Source organism: Heloderma suspectum, chromosome 11 (assembly GCF_057233095.1).
Source record: "Heloderma suspectum isolate Gila_16-S chromosome 11, 16-S_ref, whole genome shotgun sequence".
Lineage (NCBI taxonomy): Eukaryota > Metazoa > Chordata > Lepidosauria > Squamata > Helodermatidae > Heloderma > Heloderma suspectum.
The window spans coordinates 33,405,847-33,429,128 of NC_139468.1; the positions used below are offsets into that span (position 1 = coordinate 33,405,847).

Here is a 23,282-nt window from a genome sequence, read left to right on the forward strand (position 1 = left end):
GCTTAGGATGGGCAAAGCATCCTAAAATGGTAGAACCATTATTTATGAACTGACAAGAGTTGAAGGTAGCTGTTCACGCCATATCCAAAAGCAATAGTAGCTTAATGCCTTTTGTTATGACAAACTAAAATGTCACAAAATAGCAAACACAGTCAAAAGCATTTTTGCCACTTTGTGACGTTTTAGTAGGTCCTAATTATTTTAAAGAAGGCATTACATTAATTATGTGAAGGTCACAAACTGGGCCCTGAACTGGCCAAGGGTTGTTTGTGTCATATGCAAATTCAACTCACAAGAAGAATTAGGCCATGGTCAGGTTCACTACCTAGTTGCCTCTTACCCAGCATTTGCAGAAATCACATTCCATCATATCAGCCACAGAGGCCACTATATTTGGTTAAACTCTTACCTGTGCATGTTATCGACAGTGGTACTTTTCAATAAGAGTTGGGTTGCTCCACCTAAACTAATTTAAAAACTAATAAATAATCCACTGTGTGCCATTACGGGACTTCTGCGGCACTCAGAGAATTTGGGAGAAGAACAGCATAGTTCATGGAAACGAAGTACAATCCATAATGTTTAATGAAATTTGGAGAAAGCCAGGGGGAAAAATTCTTTAAGGTACTAAGTTTTCAGCATTGTAATCAAGAGCCATTTGATCCTACATACCAATTTACAGCCAGGGAGCTTTATAAATATTCCTATTTTTTTTTAAAAAAAACTGCCTAGCATGATCAACTCCTTCACTGTGAATGCTCCATGGTTTCCAAGTAATAGTTTGTGTGTGGAGAGAGAATCCCAAAGTCTTCTGGTTGATTTTAATGGGCCAATGAAACTACCGTCTCTGCAAGCAGTATATTCAAAAACAGGGGGAAAATTGTTGTGTTCCAAAGTTTTTCTTTCCCTCTCAAGTATACAGAGGTATTTAATCAGTGTGTTTTAATTTTGGCCAGCTTTATATCCCTTTCGCCTTCCAACTACTGAACTTAATGGTTTGGAATTCTTAAGATTTAATTTGCAGGCTATATAAAGTTCATGTAACATTTTAAAGATGGGTAAAGAGAGGCCACACAATGAACAGCAGGCCATGGAATTAACTTAGTATACCTGATGCCAAATCATATGATCTAATCACTGGCTGTCTTCATATTTATCAAATGGAAGATTTATGTTGCAAGTGTGCCAAAACGTGGTACGAGTTTTCTAAACAAAGACGTGGTCCATCTCCTAAATAGAGCAGTTCACCTCTTTAATAGCCTTTTAATTAAAACTTCTGTGTGTCAATGAACTAATGCTTTACTTTATTTGGCAGATTTGCTTGAGAGCCAGAAGTCTGTGTTTTCCCATAAGCTTATGTGAGAAATTGTGGTTTACTAGACCATTGCAGATGACTAATTTATGGTCTAAACACATTTGGTGTCTGCTATGAGCATTTTCATATTTATTTACTTTAGAGATGCATTAAGCTGTTCGTTTTTATTTTTTGTAGCTATAAAAAGTTGTTACATCTGTTAAGTGTTTGTTTAATCTATTTATTAATTTATTATACGTATATTCCAACTTGATTGTTGATTTTTGTTTTATTTAGAGTCTATATAAAGAGTAACTAAACCAGCAGTAAACCAATGGGAGATTTTTTATCTACAGCTCAGTACTTGTTAAACTTCCAACTCTGATACTAAAAATGTGGTGGTGAAGAGAGAACATTGCTAAGAATGTGAATGATATTTTAATACCTACAAAACATCATCCATGCATTACAACTTCATTAAGATATAGCATGGTGCAGAATACTGGCTTAGGGCGAATGCTTGGAGTTTCAGGCTTTTTTCTGTCAAAACATGCATAGGACTATGCTCTAAGCAACTAATCTATGAATCAGGAAATCCTTGGTTCAAATCTTACCTCCATCAAGAGCTCACTAGGAGACTTTATACAAGCAACTCTGCCTCAGAACCCATTATCTCCAATATGGAGATAATAGTATGGATCTGTTTTTACAGGACTCTTGTAAACATTACAAGATACTGCGTTAGATCAAAAGGTGTCCTTCTCCTGACAGATGAGCTGTTTTACTTCTCACATTAGAGCATGGATGGAGAACCTCTCACCCACAAGCCAGATTTGGCCTGTGAGGACTCGCAGCTGGACACACCCTGTCCTCCAACACATGCATTTTTGTTTTTACTTTGCTTTTGGGTTTTCTTCAATCTGCACACTGCCAGAATTCTATCTGTACTCTTCCAAAGCATTCCAGGTTCTTCCAGTCCTCTTCCTTACCTTTCTAGGGATACCTCTGTCGGTTTCAGAAGTCTTCGTTCCTTTCCACTGCTCTTCAGAGCCCTTTGCTGCTTTCTACCTGTCCAGAAAGACTTGGAGCTCTTCATTAGTTTCCAGAGCTACTTCAGCTTGATGTGTCTAGCTCAGTCATGGCTCAGGTTTCAGAACTCTTTTCTCCCTGCTCAGAGCCCCACTCAGTGTCACTAAAATTTGGGAAACTTCCAAAATACAATATGAGCAATTTTGAGTTTGCATTGCAAGCTTTGAAACTGGGCTCCATGATTTCTATTAACTGGGGTGGGTGGGGGTGGAGATGGGCTTGCTCCAGAGACCACAATATGCAACGTCAATTATTATTTGCTGGATCTGATGTTGGGATGCTTTTATGCACTGTGGTCGGCTGGGTTCTTCATGTATGCTAATACAAGAGAACTTGAAGGCTGCAACCTTTTGCACACTTGCTTGGGAGTATGATCCACTGAATTTAATGGGACTTACTTCTGAGTAGGCATGCAAAGGATTATGCTGTCAGTTGATTTTCAAATGGAGTCTGACATGCGTTGGTCTTCCTACTTTACCTTTGGCCTTTCCCACTACTTCAATTCAGCTCCATAGACTTTCTACACATTAGAATTCAGCCCTTCAGCTGAAAAAACTTCTCCACCTATGCACTACAATGAGCAAGAAAATAAATAAACTCATATATGATTTTCTGCTTGCACAAGCAGAAGCATGAGAATTGTTGCAGAACCTACCAATACCACACCTTCTTGCACAAGTGTTTGCAGATCAATGCTAGTGACAGTTTTCTATTTGCCCATGGTTCTTCTAATCTAATTCCATATACATGAAACAATTATATACATTCCAGCTTAATGCTAACAGAGGGAAACAAATTAATGCTCCTAAGTTACTGAGGTGTTTCCACAAGTATAAGAGGCATCCAGCTGCAAAAGAGTGCAACAATGGGCCACTCTTTGTGCAGTGAATCTTCTATTTAGGACTGTACACACCACCACAATTCCATACCAACTAACCTCTCCCCCTCCCATGCCACCAGAAAGAAATCCCACCACAAGTCTAGGTCGAAGGAAAATCCCACCACTGGCAAAGGTGGAACGCTACTGAGAGTGCTACATAGCGCTACTGTGGCTGCCTCCCAAAATAATCCAGGACTGGTGTGCAGAGCTAATGCAGGGAACACCTTTTGGCAGCAGCCATAACTTCAGAGTTCTCTATGCTGGACACTGTACCCCACCAAGGTATAAAAACAGATACAACCTAAATCCTACAGCAGCTATCATTTCACAAGATCAGGATTCTTGCTCAAGGAGGTGTAGCCAACGCTGCAATGATAAGCTTCATCTTATTAATGCTGTAGGTATACTGTACTGTAAAGCCCACTACAAGCCCCTTGCTAGAATGGATCTTCCAACCTATTTAGGAAAGCTGCCTCATTACCAACCATCCTACTCATGATCTTGATAAAAAAAAAAAAAAGAGAGATGCTCCCTAAGAGAGATTACCAGCCAAATACTTGCAGGCTTTCCAACTATGAAAGGAAACCTGTTTGAAAATAATGACAGAAAATGCTACACATTAAAAAAAACATTCAGTGAAACAGATAGTAGAGCCAATTTCCTAGTAGAAATGGAAGATTATCATAGGCTGGGGAAGATTAATACATACTGTGCAAAATGCAATACTGACAGCATTTGGGGAAAAGTAAAGAACTGGTTAGATGCCCTGAGACAAGCTGACTCTGCACCAGCACCTCAATATACCGGACCTTTTTGCTACACCCGCTGATGGTTAATAACTGGTGATATTTTTAGCTGCAAGGAATGTTCAAATAACTAAAGCTTTGAACACATGGGAGGAAGAGGTCTAATGTCCCATATTTCATATAAATGGAGGAGGAAATAAATGCAGCTTCCTTGTACAGTAAAGGCCATTTCCTAAGCAAATTTAGTAGACATGCAGTCAATCATTCTCCACTGTAAATTATCCTTTTTGAAACCCCCTTTTTGGAAATCTGTTAAAGCCATGTGTTAAGTTCTTTCAAAAATGTCAGCTTCTCTTTGAACAAACCTTGCTTTTACAGTGTGGGAACCCAGTATAAATTTTAAGAAGTTCAACATCATCCAGACATTCTTTTGAATTAGCTGTTTCTGAAACAATTAAAATTGTTGGCAGCTTTCAGTCAGAAAATATTTCTGGAATGTACAGAATTTCATATATTTTAATTACTGCCACCAGACATTTTCTCTGTTATAATGAAAGGTTAATAGAAATGGCCAACTCAGTTTCTGCAGTTCCATCTTTACAAAAGAATGCAGAAAAACCCCGAACAGCAACAGACTTACTGTGCAGTCTTAAGCGCACTGAGGGATAAAACCCATTGAGTTTAATGTCGCTAACTTCCAAGCAAAATATGCTTAGGATTGCACTACTGATTTTTAACCTTTTGGCTGGAAGTAAATCAAAACAATCCTAGTGTGTGGTGACCAAATAAATCTCCCTAAAATTACCATCTTAAAGTACAGTTAGACAGCAACCCTATGGCCCCCCAGACAGTGTCTGGGGGGCCATAGGATTTTTCGGATTCCTGGATCCAAGGCTGGAGACAGCACTCCAGCCTCAGAGCCAGGAATCTGAGCTACCCCACCCCCCTCCCCCTTGGAGAAAACCACGCTGGCTGCCTCTACAAGCTCACAAACGTGAGCTCAGAGAGGAGGGAAAGGGGGCATGCTGGTGCGTGGGGAGGGACCTGGGGAAATGAGGATATGAGCTATCACCAGCCTTCCCCAGTCTCTGTCCCTCCCCCTTGCTTCAGCTAGATGGGCAAAAAAGCCACATCTCGCTGAACCGCAGAGCGGAAGGTACAGTGCCCCTCCCACTCTGCTTTGGATATTCAGGGTGGATCCAACAAGACTGCTCCTTGAATGTGTTACCCAATGTAACAGAGAATGTGGTACAAGCACATGGTAAGTTTGCTTCAGAAAAGAACGAAGTCTTTGCATGCTCAAGGATTATCATGACGTACGTTTTGCCATGAGGCATTATGTTTTTAGTAAGTCAAGGCATTTAAGTTTAATCCCTTATTCACTTTTCAGAATAGAAAACACTGAATGAAGTTGATCAACATTTTGTAACGTGCCATAACAATTTATCTATGATCAGAATTGAAATACATCCCGCAGATCGACTGAAATAATCCCCATTTCCATGAGCTGTAAAGCTTCTCGTACCTTACCTGCTGGCAAGTATTTCAGCTGATTATTAGCCAATCGAAGGTGGCGTAAAGATCTCAGGTGGCCAATCTCTGGGCATACGATTTCAAGAGCATTGTCACTCAAGTCCAGAAACTGCAGCTTAATCAGGGAGCCAATTGCTTCAGGGAGGAAAAAGGGAATTTGACTTGAGAATTAAAACCTTAATAGAAGAATGAAACAGACTTCCACAACTGTGTCAATCCTAGATGTTGACGAAATTATGTGGTAGCGAAATCATGTAATCACTGAACATAATGGCTTTTAATTAGTGTTTTGGTAGATTAAAAAAGCAACATTTGAGAGTTACTTTTTTAATCCTTCTCTGAAGGGGAACAGTAGAAGCCTACCTCACAGGGTCCATGTTTGTTTATACATCATATTAAGCTCAAGGCAAGGGGGAAAAAAGCAATTTATACAGCGAAGGGTAGTTATGAAAATAAATGAAATGGAAACATACATGCTTTATTAACGATAATGAGGTTTAAAATCATCCATCAAGTTGAAGCTAAACGCAATGGATGTAGCCAATGTCTCACTCAGGAGTATTGTTTTACTGATAAATGCCACTTCTGCTTTTACAACCCTTTCACTGGAAGCAAAACACACAGTATTTAGGCATATCTGAGTTTACACATTTTCATTTATGTATAGTCTGCAGTGTGTTTCATGGGAATTCAACCAGAATTCATCCTTTAAACTTGATGTCAGAAACTAAAAATATTATTTTGAACCTAGGACGGCACTTACCTTCAGGTACAACAACGATATTGTTTGAATGGAGATACCTGGGAAAAAGCAGAACATACCAGTTGTTACTCAAGGGCTGAGTAGTAAAGCCAGCTGGCAAAATATACACTATATAGTATGTGAAACTTCAGAGAAAGCAGCAGAGAGAACTTTCCCCTTAATTTTCCTCATACCGCAAACTGACTCGGATACTGCCATGAGTTTTTGATCACTCTGCTTAAGACAGGACTTGCACTTTCAAACTCTTTCCTGAATCAGACTGTCAGGAGCGCCCTAGCTGCCTCTTGCAGTCTCCACCAATAGCCAACTCAGGACACAGACGACGAGGAATTCTTTCCGAGACTTTATTCCTTTATGACTCTTTCAGATACTAATCACTAGCGACAAAGCAAAGAACTTCACTGGGGTAGATCGCAGAGTAGCCTAAGCTCCAGGTAAGGCAGTTGGTCCCCGTTTGAAGGAGAATCATGGGAAGACCCTGAACGTATGGGCTAGGGAGAGATCCTCCCTCTTTCCCTTGGGTCCTTGGGATGCGACCGTTGTTTACGCGCCAAATGAGCGCTACGCCTCCTTTCTGCGCCCTCCATCTGTCGTCGCTCCCTGCGTCTGCGCCGAGCGTCCAGCAAGCCCCCCTCCAGCGCTCTCTCACTGCCAGGGTCACTATCTATTCCAGGAATGCTGGCAGGAGGAATCTCTGCCAGCTGCTGTGCTTGTGAGAGATGAGTGAGCTCCTCTCCCATAGATTGCTGTTCCTCCTCAGAATCAGAACTGCTCTGGGGCTCTATTGGCTCAGTTTCCACCCTGACACAGACTTCCTCTTCCATTCTACAGAGATTAGATCAATAATTTCACATTTGTTAACAGGATGCTCTGTAAAGAATGTAACTACCAACCTTTATTGTATACTATATACTGCTCTGTAAGAAAGAACCCAGGAGAGAGGGAGGCAGGCAAAGACATCACACAGATTCATGTATTTTGTTTTAATATTATGTACACCACCCTGGGATCTCTTGTGGATGAAGGGCAGTTTACTATAGCGATTTCTCAAATTTATAATCTACTAAACATGCACTTTAGAAATGGCTTTATAAAAGAGTTGCAACAAGCTCATTACTTGTTTCCCTAATACTTCCATTGCCAACACAGATTATGGACTTACAGTTACTTACTTAAAGTTTTAAGTAAGTCATGCCAAATAGCTATAGTGTGTGGTTAAAATAAAGTAGCCTTAGGTGAACATGTTTGTGCTGAATCTCTGCTCTAAACCAAACCAAGGTCAGTGTGCACTGTACACAGAAGCTTCTGGGCAGTCACCTCATGGTAAGGACCAGTTAGGAACTTTGTAACTGGCCTAGAACTAGGAAATATGATGGAGCTCCTGGTGAGCCCATTCACAAAGAGGTTGCATTAAAAAATAATCATGGAATAAGCCCCAACTGTCTTTTAACACGTTATTTTAGCCAAACTTAAAAAATATAATCACTGAAGTCAGAAGTGCTGATATCCTCCTATTCTTTCATATTCTGCAACAGATACTTAAATGCTTTTACAGGAAAAGTAATTTCAGGCTTACTTCAGTATTCAGCACATTCTAATGTCACCATTCATTGATATAGGGTGCAAATGGTGCTTTTGTTTAAATAAAAAACAGGACTTTAATATTATTTCATAAAGAGGATCTTGAAGCCCAAGTTTACTGACAAGCCCAGATAAGTTAATGACAGGATGCAAAGAACTACTCTAGGTGTGTCCAACAGCTTGTGTGTGCCCCATTCCATCATACAATCAGCTTTTGAACATCCCTTTACTTTGAAAAGTGTTTTGCCATGTAGTATGGGAGGTTGGCCTTTGAGAAACAGAAACCCAAAGTTTAGTAGCGTGTTTGGATCCTGACCTATATTTATTATCACAGAGAATGATAAAATTTTATCTAGTGCTCTCTGGTGGGGAACACCTGAAATTACTGCTATTTAAGAACATCTGTGTGAATTCCCTTCAAATGGAACTTTGCTACAAGTCTCAGGGCTGTTAAGACTTCTCATCACCCCTGAAAACTGTTTTTCTCAATCTAAAGAGATATAGGGCATGAATTCTTTGATTTCCAGATGAATTCTTGCTTCAGCATAACTCAGACTTGAAAGTCTTTATGTCAGAGGACAGGGCTATAGTCAGGATTACCAAGTCAAGATTTTTTAAAATAGGAATCCTCTGGGTCTTTGCTGTATATTCTGGAGAACGCTATGGAGTTTGAAAATTAGGGAGATCTTTTTTCTATAAATATATCATATTGAAATTAAATGTCACATTCATTCACAAACTAAGAGCTATGCGTCTCAGTAGAGTAGGACAAGCAAAGTTCTCAGATGTTCTTGGCCAGGATCCAAAGAACTACACTAGGAAAGGTCTTGCACATGCCCAGTGTGTGGGGGTTGTATTTCTCTTTGGAAAACAGTACCCCCAGAGCCATATTAAACTGTGAAATTGATGGGTTTCAAATGCAGATTACCATAAAGTATGAGAGTGCTGCTGTCTGAGAAATACCAGTTCAGAGCCCCAGTGGGCATGCAGAAGTAGCTGTGCAGTTATTTGGATTTGGCCTCTGAATGTCAACTTTTAAAACTTGGGACATTCCTAGATACTAGGACAGAAAGAGAAATAGCCACAAAGAGAAAGATGTATATACATTATAATAAAAGGCTCCATTGTGTTAAGTGCTTCTAATTTCTAGAGTTGTCTTCTCTTATGAAAAATATTTTAAATTCCAGCATCAGTTTTTTTTAGGTACCCAGATGATCTGACACCTTGGGTTTTCCAGCCCACTCATTTCAACATCTGATGTACTCAAGGTGTCCATCAATAACTGCTACCAGTACTGTAGTTCTACTTAAACTTGAAGTGGTCCATATAAGATGCCAGTATTGCTATTTAGTTTATTACAATGTAGCAACAAAGAAAACCAGCCAAAATTTGGAGATCTACTGTTTTCAAGTTGAAAAGTGTACCAACAGCATGCACTTTAAAATCTCGATAAATAAAACTGGAGCAACATTTTCCAAGAGGCTTGCTAGGGAAATCAGACCTCTGGCTAATGGTGCAAAATTTATGAGCCAATTGTGAAGTAATTGTATAGCAAGAAGAGTATCATCGTACTGACAACTCGTTTAATTTTTTCCCCACTGCTCTTCAATTAGGTTTTACTATCTGATAAACATTAACAAGATTACTACTATTACGATTCATTCTGCACACAGATCCCAACCATCTACAATCCACGAAAAGACACAGGAAAAAAGGTTGGAGGGCATGAAATAATTAAGACAAGAACATTTAATATGAATTAAACAAGCTCTCTCTGCTTATCAGAGTTTCTAAAAATGACCCTCCCTCTAAACATTAATTTCAGGCAGGGTTTTCTTGTGGTTTCATCACATTAATTTTTTTACGTGCCTCGTGGCAAAACATGAAATACACCATGATAAATAGAAGCAGGAAGAGACAAGATGAGGCAAGATAGTTTCTTGAGCAAGCTACAGACTGCAGTGACCTGTAAGAACTATTAATTGAACTGCAGAATACACAAACTAATAAGGTGCAGCTCTCCAAGGTACAAAATGAAGTTTACATTTCTTGGTTACCTGGGATCAGCTCATATGGCCTAAAGAGCCTCCATACAATGCAGCCCAAAATAGTGCGAGCTGTGCACATGCTGGTGATTGCATGGTGGACATAAAATATGACCCAATGGAGTCCCAGCTACAGGCACAACTCCCACTTGGCTATTTACATAATCACAGAGACACATTCTCAATTTGCTATGCTAACAGGTATTGCTGCCAAGAACCTGCGGCTGAAGAAATTCTTCATCTACTAATGGCGATATCACTGTTATGTTCTTATGTTGTATTTATTTATAAACTGCTGTGGAATTATCAGAAGAGAGATATAGAAATGCCTAAATAAATAAAACTCAATAAATTTATTGCTTTCCAACAAAGATTAGCTCACAATGCAGTTTACATCTGAAACGTACAATGGGGTACACTATATTAGAGATACATGTAGGTGTTTATTGCAGTCTCTTCTGTCACTGGCAGTTAATGTCACAGTTCAGATTCCAGACTTTTCCCTTCAGAAAGAAGAGGGAAAAGAAGCTGCGAATAGATTCAAAGTTTGGCTGCTGGTAAAAATGCCAACCTACAGAAGCAGTCCATCCAACAAGCTGTAGAGTCTTCTTGCCTTGCAGTGAAAGGCATTCATAATTCTTACAAAATGTGCTACAAGTTGATTAATGGCTATCAGATATGATAGCTAAGTGGAACTTCTGTGTACAAAGGCAGCAGACCTCTGAGCACCAGATATGAGTAACAGACAGCAAGGGATGGCTCTCATCTTCAAGCCTTGCTTGTGAACTTCCTAGATGCATCAACATAGTCACTGCTGGAAACAAAATGTGTACTTGGAACATTGTATTCCAACAGGGTTTACAAGAGGGTTCTTTAAATATTAATACACGCTATTTAAATGCAAAATGCCACTCTAGCTCCTTCTAGAAGAACGGGATATAAAGAATATTAGGGTGAACATTTCAGTTACCTGCAATGAAGTACATTTGCAAGTTCTTTGAGCAAATGACATAGTTGCTACAGATTGAATGTGGTCACATAGCAAATGTGTAGCATGGTGGTGCCTCCACATTGTCATTTAGGTTAAGAACCACTGAGACAGCATATGAACGAAGTTAGGTCATGGAAAGAAACACCAATATGGACTAGGCCAGAGCAGACCAGCTCTTTAGCAAAAAGGGAAAAAACCTGGTTCACAATACACTACTCTGAATATTTTAAGATATTCACTTATAAAAACTCAGCATTTTCAAGAAATAGTCACTGCTTAGTTTAGGGCGCAATCCTATGGCCGCTAGTCAGTGGCTAGATGGCCAAAGGATAGGTTGGTTTCCGGGAACCAACCTCAGAGCCCATACTCTGAGGTCGGTTCCCTGAGAACCGACCTTCACCCCCTCCCGTGCTGCCTCATAGGCAGCGCGGAACGGCCCTGTGGCGTTCTTGGGGGCATGCTAGGGTGGGGAAGTCAGAAATCCCAGTACTACACATACTATGTATCGTCCAGCTGCTGCTTCCCATGTTCTGCGGTCCCACAGCTAGACAGCCGAAATCGGCTGTCTAGCCGTGAAAGGTGGGCAGGGGAAGCGAGGAGGAGATCTGCTCCTCACCACTCCGCCTGGCCTGCACTGGATAGGTGGTCGCCCTTGGGCTCAGAGACATCCGTCGACCCAGATGTGATTGCTCCTTCCATGTATTACTATAAATAACAAAGTATCACACACTCACAGTTCCACAAGGTTTGGAAGCTTCTGGGCAAGGTTCTCTGGCTAAAAAAGAAAAACGATAAAGTTTTCATTTAGTTTCTAAAAAATAAAAACTCAACATCAAACTAGCAAACCAGTTTGCTGGATTTAAAATGCAGGTATGTGCGTCAGAAGTTCAAAGAAGGGTACAAAACTGCTTTACATGTCCTACCACCCCATCTGGCACTGATAATGTAACTTGGCCTAGACTGGGTAACAACCACTGTTGAACTGGAAAGATGCATGGATGTCAGTGTGTCTGTCAAGAAGGCCTGAAGGTATCAAAGGGAAGAACTAGCTTCCAATTTGAGGTGGAGAACTCTAGAACAGTGGACATGATCCATCAAGGTAGCAAAATATGAACAAAGGTGATGACACACAAAGTAACTCACATATCCAAGTTCAACATACACTGATAACTCATAGTTTATAATATACTTTAGTACATAATAGATTAGAAATACTTGCTGAAAATTCAAGTTACCATACAATGGGCAAGTTCACATGTCATGCTAAACCACTCTGAGAATAAGCCATGGGTTGGTTGTTCACTAATCCGACAGATGATTGGGCGCTCTGTGGCTTTCTGTGGCTTGTTTCCCCTCTCAGTCCTTCCACTGGCTCCCGGTATGCACCCAGGCACCTTTGCGGCAGAACTTCTCATTTCCTCAGTCTCTACATCAGCACTCTTTCTGCAATTGGTCTGCTGGAGTTGCCATCTACTAAGGGGAACTCCCCCCACACACATACACGAGATCAGCAAATGGAATTAATTCTGCGCCAGCACATGAGATCAGCAAATGGAATCGACTGAGCAGTGATGTGTTTGCAAACTTTTGTGGGTGGGGTCTTGCATAGGTGCGCAAGACTGCCTGTCTGCTATTCAGCCCCAGTATACAGATATCCCCCTCTTGTCAATGCACTTGTTAATTTAATTCTCTCCTTCAGTACTTTCAGAGCAAAACTCCCCCCACCTCCTGCATCAGATCGTAAAAAGGAAATAATTTTCAGACTCTTATGAACACAGCTCCATGTTCACAAACTTTTGTTTTTCAGGGTCTTGCGTACTTGCCTGTCTACTATTTAGACCAGCATACCAATAACCCCCCTTTTCACTGTCTCTTTAAATAGCATTTTCTGTTTTGGTGCTCCCTTGCTTGTGAACAGGGTTTTTCTTAAGGCTGCTTCACCTACTCCCAAAGTAATTACACTCTGTCTTTTCTTCTTGATTTTTAGGAACACGGGCAGACAGCACTGAAAAGGGATGAGGGAGGATGGCGGCAGCCCTACTGAGATCATGAGGAGCAGCAGGGGTTTTCACTCCTCTCGCTGGGCAGCTCTCTAACTGTTCCCGACAACCCATGATGAAGTCACTGTGCTGGGTTTGGATGTCACACAAGCCAGCCTGAACAAGCCAACAACAAGCCATGGGCTCTCAGGGTGGCTTGTTCATGAAAAATAAGCCACCCTGCAGACTCCACACTGAATTCAGACATCACAACAACCCACTATGAGTAACCACCCATGGTGGGTTGTCTTATAATGAAAACCAGGTCAATAACTTACAGTAGATAAATCACTTTAGTCTACAGAATTTAGCCATATTGGCTACTTTAATGGTAAGCCACTTTACTAACATTTTTCAATTACCGTAAGAGTCTTGTGATGCCATACAGACTAACATCTATTATGGCATACGCTATTGTGGACTAGAGTTCATGACATAATACATTTGCTACTCTAAAGTGCCTCAAGACACTTTGTTGTTTTTGTTGCAAGAAACTAACATGGCTATCTCTTTGGAAACAATTATTATAATACATTCTCCACACAGCCAGAAGTCTCCTAAACATGGAGATCTTCTAAAGCAAGATTTTACAAGAGATCATGTTACAGTACCCCTTCATGGATCACTGCCTTGTTGTGGCGAAGGGGCTTGCGTAACTCAGTGAAGCCATAAGCTATGCCGTGCAGGGCCACCCAAGACAGACAGGTCATGGCAGAGAGTTCTGACAAAATGTGGTCCACTGGAGAAGGAAATGGCAACCCACTCCAGTATTCTTGCCAAGAAAACCCCATGGAACGTATCACAAGGCTAAAAGATATGACGCCGGAAGATGAGCCCCTCAGGTCGGAAGGTGTCCAATATGCTACTGGGGAAGAGCAGAGGGTATTTCCAAGTAGCGCCAGAAAGAGTGAAGCGGCTGGGCCAAACCCGAAAGGACACTCAGCTGTGGATGTGTCTGGTGGTGAAAAGAAAATCCGATGCTGTAAAGAACAATATTGTTTAGGAACCTGGAATGTAAGGTCAATGAATCAAGGTAAGCTGGAGGTGGTCAAACATGAGATGGCAAGATTGAACATCGACATCTTGGGAATCAGCCAACTAAAATGGACAGGCATGGGCGAATTTAATTCAGGTGACCATCATATCTACTATTGTGGGCAAGAATCCCTTAGAAGAAATGGAGTAGCACTCATAGTCAACAAAAGGGTGGGAAAAGCAGTACTGGGGTACAATCTTAAAAATGATAGAATGATCTCAGTACGAATCCAAGGCAAACCATTCAACATCACAGTAATTCAAGTCTATGCCCCAACCACTGAGGCTGAAGAAGTTGAGGTTGATCGGTTCTATGAAGACCTACAACACCTTCTAGAACTAACACCAAAAAAAGATGTCCTCTTCATCATAGGGGATTGGAATGCTAAAGTAGGAAGTCAAGAAATCACCGGGATAACAGGCAGGCATGGCCTTGGTGTACAAAATGAAGCAGGACAAAAGCTAATAGAGTTTAGCCAAGAGAACACGCTGATCATAGCAAACACTCTTTTCCAACAGCACAAGAGGCGACTCTACACATGGACGTCACCAGATGGTCAATATCGAAATCAGATTGATTATGTCCTTTGCAGCCAAAGATGGAGAAGCTCCATACAGTCAGTAAAAACAAGACCTGGAGCTGACTGTGGCTCAGATCATGAGCTGCTTCTTGCAAAATTTCGGCTTAAATTGAAGAACGTCGGGAAAACCACTAAACCGTTCAGGTATGACCTAAGTCATATCCCTGATGAATATACAGTGGAGGTGAGGAATAGATTTCAGGGATTAGACCTGATAGACAGAGTGCCTGAGGAACTATGGACGGAGGTCCGTAACATTGTTCAGGAGGCAGCAACTCAATCCATCCCAAAGAAAAAGAAATGCAAGAAAGCAAAGTGGCTGTCTGATGAGGCTTTACAAGTAGCTCACGAAAGAAGGGAAGCGAAAAGCAAGGGAGAAAGGGGAAGATATACCCAACTGAATGCAGAGTTCCAGAGAATAGCAAGGAGAGACAAGAAGGCCTTCTTAAATGAACAATGCAAAGAAATCGAGGAAAACAACAGAATGGGAAAGACTAGAGATCTCTTCAAGAAAATTGGAGATCTCAAGGGAACGTTTTGTGCAAAGACGGGCATGATAAAGGACAAAGAAGGCAGGGACCTAACAGAAGCAGATGAGATTAAGAAGAGGTGGCAAGAATACACAGAAGAACTATACAGGAAAGATCTGAATGTCCCTGATAGCCATGATAGTGCGGTCACTGAACTTGAGCCGGACATCCTAGAGAGTGAAGTCAAGTGGGCCTTAGGAAGCATTAGTAACAACAACGCTAGCGGAGATGACAGTATTCCAGCTGAGCTATTTAAAATCCTAAAAGATGATGCTGTTAAAGTGCTGCATTCAATATGCCAACAAATCTGGAACACTCAACAGTGGCCACAAGACTGGAAAAGGTCAGTTTACATTCCAATTCCAAAGAAGGGCAACGCCAAAGAGTGTTCAAACTACCGCACAATTGCGCTCATTTCACATGCCAGCAAGGTGATGCTCAAAATCCTACAAGCTAGGCTTCAGCAGTATGTGAACCGAGAACTACCGGAAGTACAAGCTGGGTTTAGAAGAGGCAGAGGAACTAGAGATCAAATCGCCAACATTCACTGCATCATGGAGAAAGCAAGAGAATTCCAGAAAAACGTCTATTTCTGCTTCATTGACTACGCTAAAGCCTTTGATTGTGTGGATCACAACAAACTGTGGCAAATTCTTAAAGTGATGGGAGTACCAGACCACCTTACCTGTCTCCTGAGAAACCTGTACGAGGGTCAAGAAGCAACAGTAAGAACCAGACATGGAACAACCGATTGGTTCAAAATTGGGAAAGGAGTACGACAAGGCTGCATACTGTCACCCTGCTTATTTAACTTATATGCAGAGTACACCATGAGAAATGCCGGGTTGGATGAATCAGAGGTCGGAATTAAGATTGCTGGGAGAATTATCAACAACCTCCGATATGCAGACGATACCACCCTAATGGCAGAAAGCGAAGAGGATCTAAAGAGCCTCTTGTTGAGGGTGAAAGAGGAGAGTGCAAAAGCTGGTTTGAAACTCAACATTAAAAAAACGAAGATCATGGCATCTGGCCCCATCACTTCCTGGCATATAGAAGGGGAAGAAATGGAAGCAGTGACAGATTTTACTTTCTTGGGCTCCAAGATCACCGCAGACGGTGACTGTAGCCATGAAATTAAAAGACGCTTGCTCCTTGGGAGGAAAGCTATGGCAAACCTAGACAGCATAGTAAGAAGCAGAGACATCACCTTGCCGACAAAGGTCCATCTAATCAAAGCTATGGTTTTCCCAGTAGTAATGTATGGCTGTGAGAGCTGGACTATAAGGAAGGCTGAGCGCCGAAGAATTGATGCTTTCGAACTGCGGTGCTGGAGAAGACTCTTACGAGTCCCCTGGACTGCAAGGAGGTCAAATCAGTCCATCCTAAAGGAAATCAACCCTGAGTGCTCATTGGAAGGACAGATACTGAAGCTGAAGCTCCAATATTTTGGCCACCTAACGCGAAGAGAAAACTCCCTGGAAAAGACCCTGATGCTGGGAAAGACTGAAGGCAAAAGGAGAAGGGGACGGCAGAGGATGAGATGGCTAGATAGCATCACGGATGCAATGAATATGAACTTGAGCACGCTCCGGGAGAGAGCACAGGACAGGAAGGCCTGGCGTGCTATGGTCCATGGGGTCACGAAGAGTCGGACACGACTGAACGACTGAACAACAACAACAACAATGTTACAGTAGCCATGTCACATGATTTCCGTGTGAAGCTCCTGGTGTTAGTTTCACCTTGCAAAACGCTTCATGGGTCCTATTTCACAACCTGATTGATTGCCACCTTATTACTGACAACCAGATACTCCCCCCCCCCCTTGCAGTGCTGGAGCTTTATTCCAGGATAGATTAGGAAGGCCTTGAAGATCAAGTCTGCTGGGGAAGGACAGCAAGTCCAACCTGTGTGCCTCTCACACCCAGATTTATTCATGACAGTGTGCAGCTTCTTCCTACATAGATGTCCATGTTGGAAAAAGCTCACAGACAAAGTGACTCTATATTACACCACATTTAGCTTGGATGTTTAACTTAGCTAGGGTAGGACAGATATTGGCAGACCATTTCAATACTCAAGGGTCTGTAGCCCTTCTCTGTATGGTCCTTTTTGACCATTATTTCCTTGGTGTTTTTGAACTGCACTACTTAGCGCATGGGCAGCACTGTTCATAGCCAGAAGTGCTATCTTAATTCTTCTGTTTGTTTTCTATGAGACTGCCATGCTGCAGGAATCTTTAGCTTTGGTTTCCACCTACTGGAGAGTTTATGCTAAACACATTTATTTTCTTCCAAACCACTTTTGTAGTATCACAGGCATCTGATATCCTTAAATTGCCTTGCAACCAAGTCTGAATAGGTTCTAATGATCTCTTAACATAAAGACCAGGTTTGCATAATCAAAATAAGCCACGTTGGCTGCAGGAGTCCTTTTCGTAGGAGTCGGCTAATGTGTCAGGATTGCAAAAACCATCTTGAAACAACCATCATGTTTATATGATATACTTTCGTGGTATGGGCAGATAAAGAATATAGAATCTGCATAGTTAAGATTCACTGGTTCCATTTTGAAAATCTAATCTCCTGAAATGAGTGTTGTACTAAAGTCTATAATTATAGCTTATTATTTGTTTTCCCACTGATGAAGACAAGTCAGGTCAAAATGCATTTGGTTTTGGATATTATATATTAGTATATATATTTTTGGAAACCAGTATTGTTACTACGTATGCATGAAAATTGTTGAACTGCTAATACATTGCTTTACAAAAAAAATAAAGTTTATACGACATATTAGTTACGATATATTTATACGATATACGTTTATACAATATGTTTTTAAAGTTTATACGATATATTATTTAATATATCGTATAAACTTTAAAAATAAAGTTCATACGATATATTAAAAATTGCAATATATTCTTTAAATTTTCCTTTTACCTATTTTGCTTCACCATTTTAAGGACAGAACTATTATTGGAAATTGTTGTTTTCAATCCCTGGCATCGCCAGGTAGGGCTAGGAAAGAATCCTGCCTGAAGCCCCAGAAAGCTGCTGCCAAGTAACATCAAAAATACTAGGCTAGATGGACCAAAGGTCTGACTCAATATCAGGCAGAATTGTTTGATCTCAGCATTTATTCTACACAGATTAAGAACTGTTATTGCTTAATGGATAAGAGAGAGAGCTACAAATCAGGGTGTCCCTGGTTCAAACTGCACCTCTAATATGAGGCTTAAATAAGCCTCTGTCTGAAATATGGGCATGATACTGTTGACATATTATAACAGCCTTGTAAGGTACCAAAATTAATGTGAAAAACGTTGAACATTCTGAAGTGATATAAAGATGCTAAGACCAGATTGGAAGAAATAATGAGAACAAAGAAAAGTAGCTGTCCCAGATTTATTGGATCAGCCTTTACCAATCTGCTAAATATAATGAAATAAATTACTCTTCTAGCATCTCATAATATTGTGAACAGAGCTTAATCGATAACTTGATGGTTCTCACCCAAGGTGATTTTGTAGTGCTACATGTTAAGACTTTATGCATGAATGTTTGAGAAAGGGGAAAGAACAGGTCTACATATAATATTCAACGATTTGGATCACAGGATCAAAATAAGCCATGGTGGCTTATAACCCTACATTGGGTTATTGGGTTATTGGAGAGTTGCTCCCCCCTCCAATAAGCCATACGACCCAGGTTTGGACAGCACAACAAGCCATGCCTGGGCAGTGATTATGGAAATTACACCCAGCACGTGCCATGATTTAAATAACCCATCGTGGCTTATTTTGATCGTTTGAACAGGCCCAGTATTTACAGACTGTCCAAATGAAAGTTGTTTGTTGTACTCAGTAGCTTGTTTAGCTGAATTTTAAGTCAACCAACTGACTCAACTCCCTCTGAAAATTCTGAGATGAACAGTGTTAAAGTCGATATCAATTTCTAATGACAAGTCCTCTAATCCATGTGTCTGCTATTAGAAGCTGAACAGACTATGATACAAGTGTTGCTGCCTGCCCCTTCTCTATTAGCATAAACCTGTGGCAAGTGAACATCTACTCAAACTTTATTTGATACCTTTGGCTCTATCAAAGCCCAAAGGTTGCAATGACCCTTCAAGGAATCTTAGGAAGAGGCCAATAACTTTGCGATCCCTGAAGTAGCTGCTGAAATCCTACAGTAGTGTTCATTTGAGGAGGAAGTTTCCAAGGACTGGTCTCAGGTCCAAAATGCAAACACCAGGCCAACTTCAGAAAACTTTAATTGCTATTTAATACCAGCTAACTAAGCTTGTGCCTGCTTCACCGGCATCTGTTTCCAAAAAAGATGAACTGTTTTGATGGACATTCCTTCACTATCTAGGATAAGGGTCCACAACCTTTTTGGACCTGTGAGAACATTTGGGAATTTGAGAAACTGTTGTTGGCACTACCACAAAATAGCTCCCATGGAGGATGTGGCTAGTCACATAATGGCTGCTGTGAGAGCCTGGCTAGTCAAAAAAAGTGGGCAGTGGGGAGGGAGGGCAGAAAGAAATACCAAGGCTAGAGGCTGGGAGGCAGGTGGAAATAGCAAGGCTTGAATGGAGACAAAGAACAAGGTTAGGAGGCGGAGAAACAGCAAGGTGAAGTGGTTGGGGGAGAAAGCGCAAAACTGGAGGCTGGGAATGAAGAGATAGAAAGAGAGCAAAGGGGAAAGGTCTGTGAGGATGGAAGAAGATTGGCTTGGGCCAGGAAGCAACTCTTTCTTTCTCTTCCTGACGGCTGAACAGCCTATCAACAGCAGGTCCAGGAACAGGAAGGAGAACCTAATGCCCTAATGTTTTTCAAGATTTTCATTAAAAATAACTTTTTGAAGGGGGTAGGGAGTGGAGAGCTTTGCAGGTGCTGTTGGAGTTCCCTGCAGGCGCTGTGTTAGGAGCCCCTGGTCTAGAAAGTCCTTGTGTGTCATTTCTACTAACAGCACTGCATATACATTTCATGTAGGAAGAGAAGGAGGAAATGGTAGCTCATCTCTATCTCCCTTTTCTCACGTGTAAAAGTAAATCGTAAAAAGTAGAAGACTGGGAGAATGTCCAGGAAAGCCTACTCCCTTTTCCCTCCATAGCGGCTTAAAGAAGCAAACTTCCCCACTGATATACTTAATACAAGATGCCTTCCTGACAATGACACTTACCTAACCCCACAGTTTGATGACATCTATAGAAGAGGCGGTGCAAAGTAGGTGGCAAACAAGAAAACATGCAGCGAAGAGGCAGTGTAACCTCGCTTCTACTGGCTTGGTTCAGATATGCACAAGCCTCCTCCACCCAAATCGCTGGTGTGCAGCCCTTTCACTCCTCCCTTTACATAAGCCTCAATTAAACCAGCAAGTGTCCAATTAACTATAGTTGCCTGTTTCATCTGCACAAGAAATCTATGTTTACCCAGCTTTAGAAAAAGCCAGGATGTTAAACCAACCAAGCCATGGATTAACATCCTGGTTTATTTCAAATATGGATTTCCTGGTTTAATTGCTGCTTGTGCAAATTGTGGAGTGAAGGGGCTGTGTGTGCAGGCAAACAGTCTGCACGTAGCTCAGCTTGTCAGGCCAAGATATGAACGTCTGAAAGGAGCCACTAGGAGCTATAGAAAATCCAGAAAGAAACCCAAGAAAGTTGACAAAAGTTGAACACTCAAATATAGCCTGTCAACCTTCTTCAAAGGATATCCTGCTGAAACATCAATGTGCATGCCTCAAACATGTACCACAATGTACTTTCTGCCAGTTAGCTATAAGCCTTACCCAGGATCACTGTTGGTTGATCCTTCAGGGTTATTTACTTACAAGTAAATAACCCTGAAGGAGGAAGAGGTACCTAAGAGAAACACCTACATTGAGATAAGTTCCCTTACCTCAGTCAATTAATATTTCCTTCACATTTGACACGAAGCCCCCACAAGGCTTGGGGTCAGAACCATGACCTCTTTCTTCACTGGGCCCTCTTTGTCCTGGTTCACACCAAGTGGTAAACTTGTGTCTGGGCTGTACCAGTTCTGACTGGGACTCACACAATCAAATGGTCCTCCCTACAAAATAATTCCTTCCACACAGAAAACTAGCATCCAAAAGAAAGGAGTTTCAGTCTAGCCCTCTACCTGGCATGCTAGTTTTTTAATGTGCAAAATTCTCCCTCCGCCCCCCATGAGGGAACCTTTATTCATGTGAGTTTCTACCTGCAGTCTGAAGTGGTACAGCCCAGACATAGGCCTAATATCTTACTCAAAACTAGGCCTTTGATGGAAACATTTCCTTAGCTCATTTCAGGATTAGCAAAGGAAATGGCTTCTGTAGATCCATAGCTGTGACAAGCAATCACCAGCGTCACATTTAAAATCTTACAATTTGAAGTTTTTCTTTCTTTCTGTGAAATCTGCATTTGCCACAGTTTCCTTCACAAGAACAGGTTTGGATCAGTAGAAGAGCATTTTGCAAGATCATACTTTCTAAACTGAATATCCAAATCAATACGAACATAATATCAACATAAAAGCCAGTTCTCAGTGTTCTGTCCCAGTCTCCCAAAACTCTGTTACAACCTGATGTGATCAAGTAACAGAACTTCGGAAAGGGCTATGCAGGTAATAGGAGATTTGATTAACTATCTAGAGTCACAACAGAACTTTGACTATTGGGAGGTATAGAAATGTAATAAACAAAGGAGAAGGAAGAGGTTAAACCCCTACCATAACTGTCTCCCTGGGGCCCCCTTTTACTGTCTCCATATAAGCGAATAGCTGCCATTCATTTCTATGAGTGGCAAAAAAAGTTAAATACTGCACTCAAGGACAGTATCCTCCACACAAACCCTGCCCATCACAATGGCGAGCATTTTGCTAGTTATACAAAGAAGACATACCAAGGTGGTTAATGAATTTCTTTTCATGTAGAGTCTCTCCAAGTATTGCAGACCTTCATCCTTCAGCAGTTCTAAAGGAAAGTGATGCAGATTTCGGTAGTTTAAAAATAAGTTCTTGTGTCTTTCTAGCTTTGCCTCCGATATTGTTTTACTGAGTTCTGATGCCATGGCAGATACTGGCCCAGCCACCATATTTGAACGTTACATATTGCAGAAGTTGATCATTTCTAGAATAGAAAGTAAAAGACAAACCATGTTTTAACAAGGCTCTCAGCTTGCTATTTTCCAGAAGCATTGTTTTTCTGGAACACACTTATTTGTTCATTTTAAAACATTTCTACACTGCCTATTTTACAAAAACATTCAAGGCAGCTAACGAAAGTAAAAATCAAATACAGATGAAATCCAAGAGACAGAGGCAAACACCACAGAAAACTAATACAATTAATACAGCACAAGATCTTAAATCTAAAACCAACACACAGACAAAACCCAAGCAGCATCAGATTCAGGCCAATTTATCTGATTTTATCTAGTGTATACTTGTAAATCTACTTGCAGGAAAGGCAGATGGATATCTGATAAGTTCGCAAGTAGCTCTTTCCAATTTATGAACTTCTAGTACCCAACAGTAACATGGCTCTTATGTCTGGGAAAGTAACACAAGGCTGGGATAGATCAGGGGTTCTTTTTGAAGAGAATTAAAGACTGTATGAGAAGCTTCACTTCCATGAAATGTACATAAAGATAAACATATACTTATTTTGTCTCCCTGTTGCCTCTGAACAAACATGTTGTGCAGGTTTTCAAGACAATGCAAAAGTCTGTTTACAAGAAGCAAAACCGAGATAAGTGTACAGACCATGAGAAGCAATTCATCTTTCAAACTACCTTAAACTCTCAGAGAGATATAGGCCAGCTCCAGAATATATTACACTGCTCAAACATACAAAGCCATTCTAAGGCTGCTAACTGGTACACAGTATTAGGACCATATTACATTTGTCCTGAAAAACCTACACTGGTTGCCAATGGCTTTCTGGGCTCAATGCAAGGTGTTGGTCTTAACCTTTAAAGCCTTAAACGGCTTAGGACCTGGTTATCTAAGGTGCCACCTGTCTCGCTATGAACCTGCCCTAGTCCTAAGATCTGCAGGAGAGGCCCTTTTGAGGGCACCATTAGCCTGTAGAGGCCTGTTTCTCAGGTAGACATGAAAGGGCTTTCTCCCGGGTTGCCACCAAACTATGGAATGCAGTC

General features: G+C 41.2%; 1 protein-coding gene across 5 annotated transcripts in view; it reads right to left on the reverse strand.

Moving 5' to 3' along the window:
- Nucleotides 1-23,282, reverse strand: part of LRRC28 (leucine rich repeat containing 28) — a 70,248-nt gene that overhangs the window by 45,287 nt on the left and 1,679 nt on the right. For 3 of the 5 annotated variants that reach the window (XM_084817391.1, XM_084817393.1, XM_084817395.1), the window contains exons 2-5: nt 22,026-22,252; nt 11,657-11,697; nt 6,306-6,343; nt 5,535-5,677 (exon numbers count right to left, since the gene is read on the reverse strand). In XM_084817391.1, coding sequence (XP_084673517.1) covers nt 5,535-5,677; nt 6,306-6,343; nt 11,657-11,697; nt 22,026-22,217 — 414 coding nt within the window. In that variant the 5' untranslated portion in view covers nt 22,218-22,252. The remainder of the gene's footprint in view (nt 1-5,534; nt 5,678-6,305; nt 6,344-11,656; nt 11,698-22,025; nt 22,253-23,282) is intronic. The other 2 variants (XM_084817392.1, XM_084817394.1) reach the window with 1 other exon arrangement.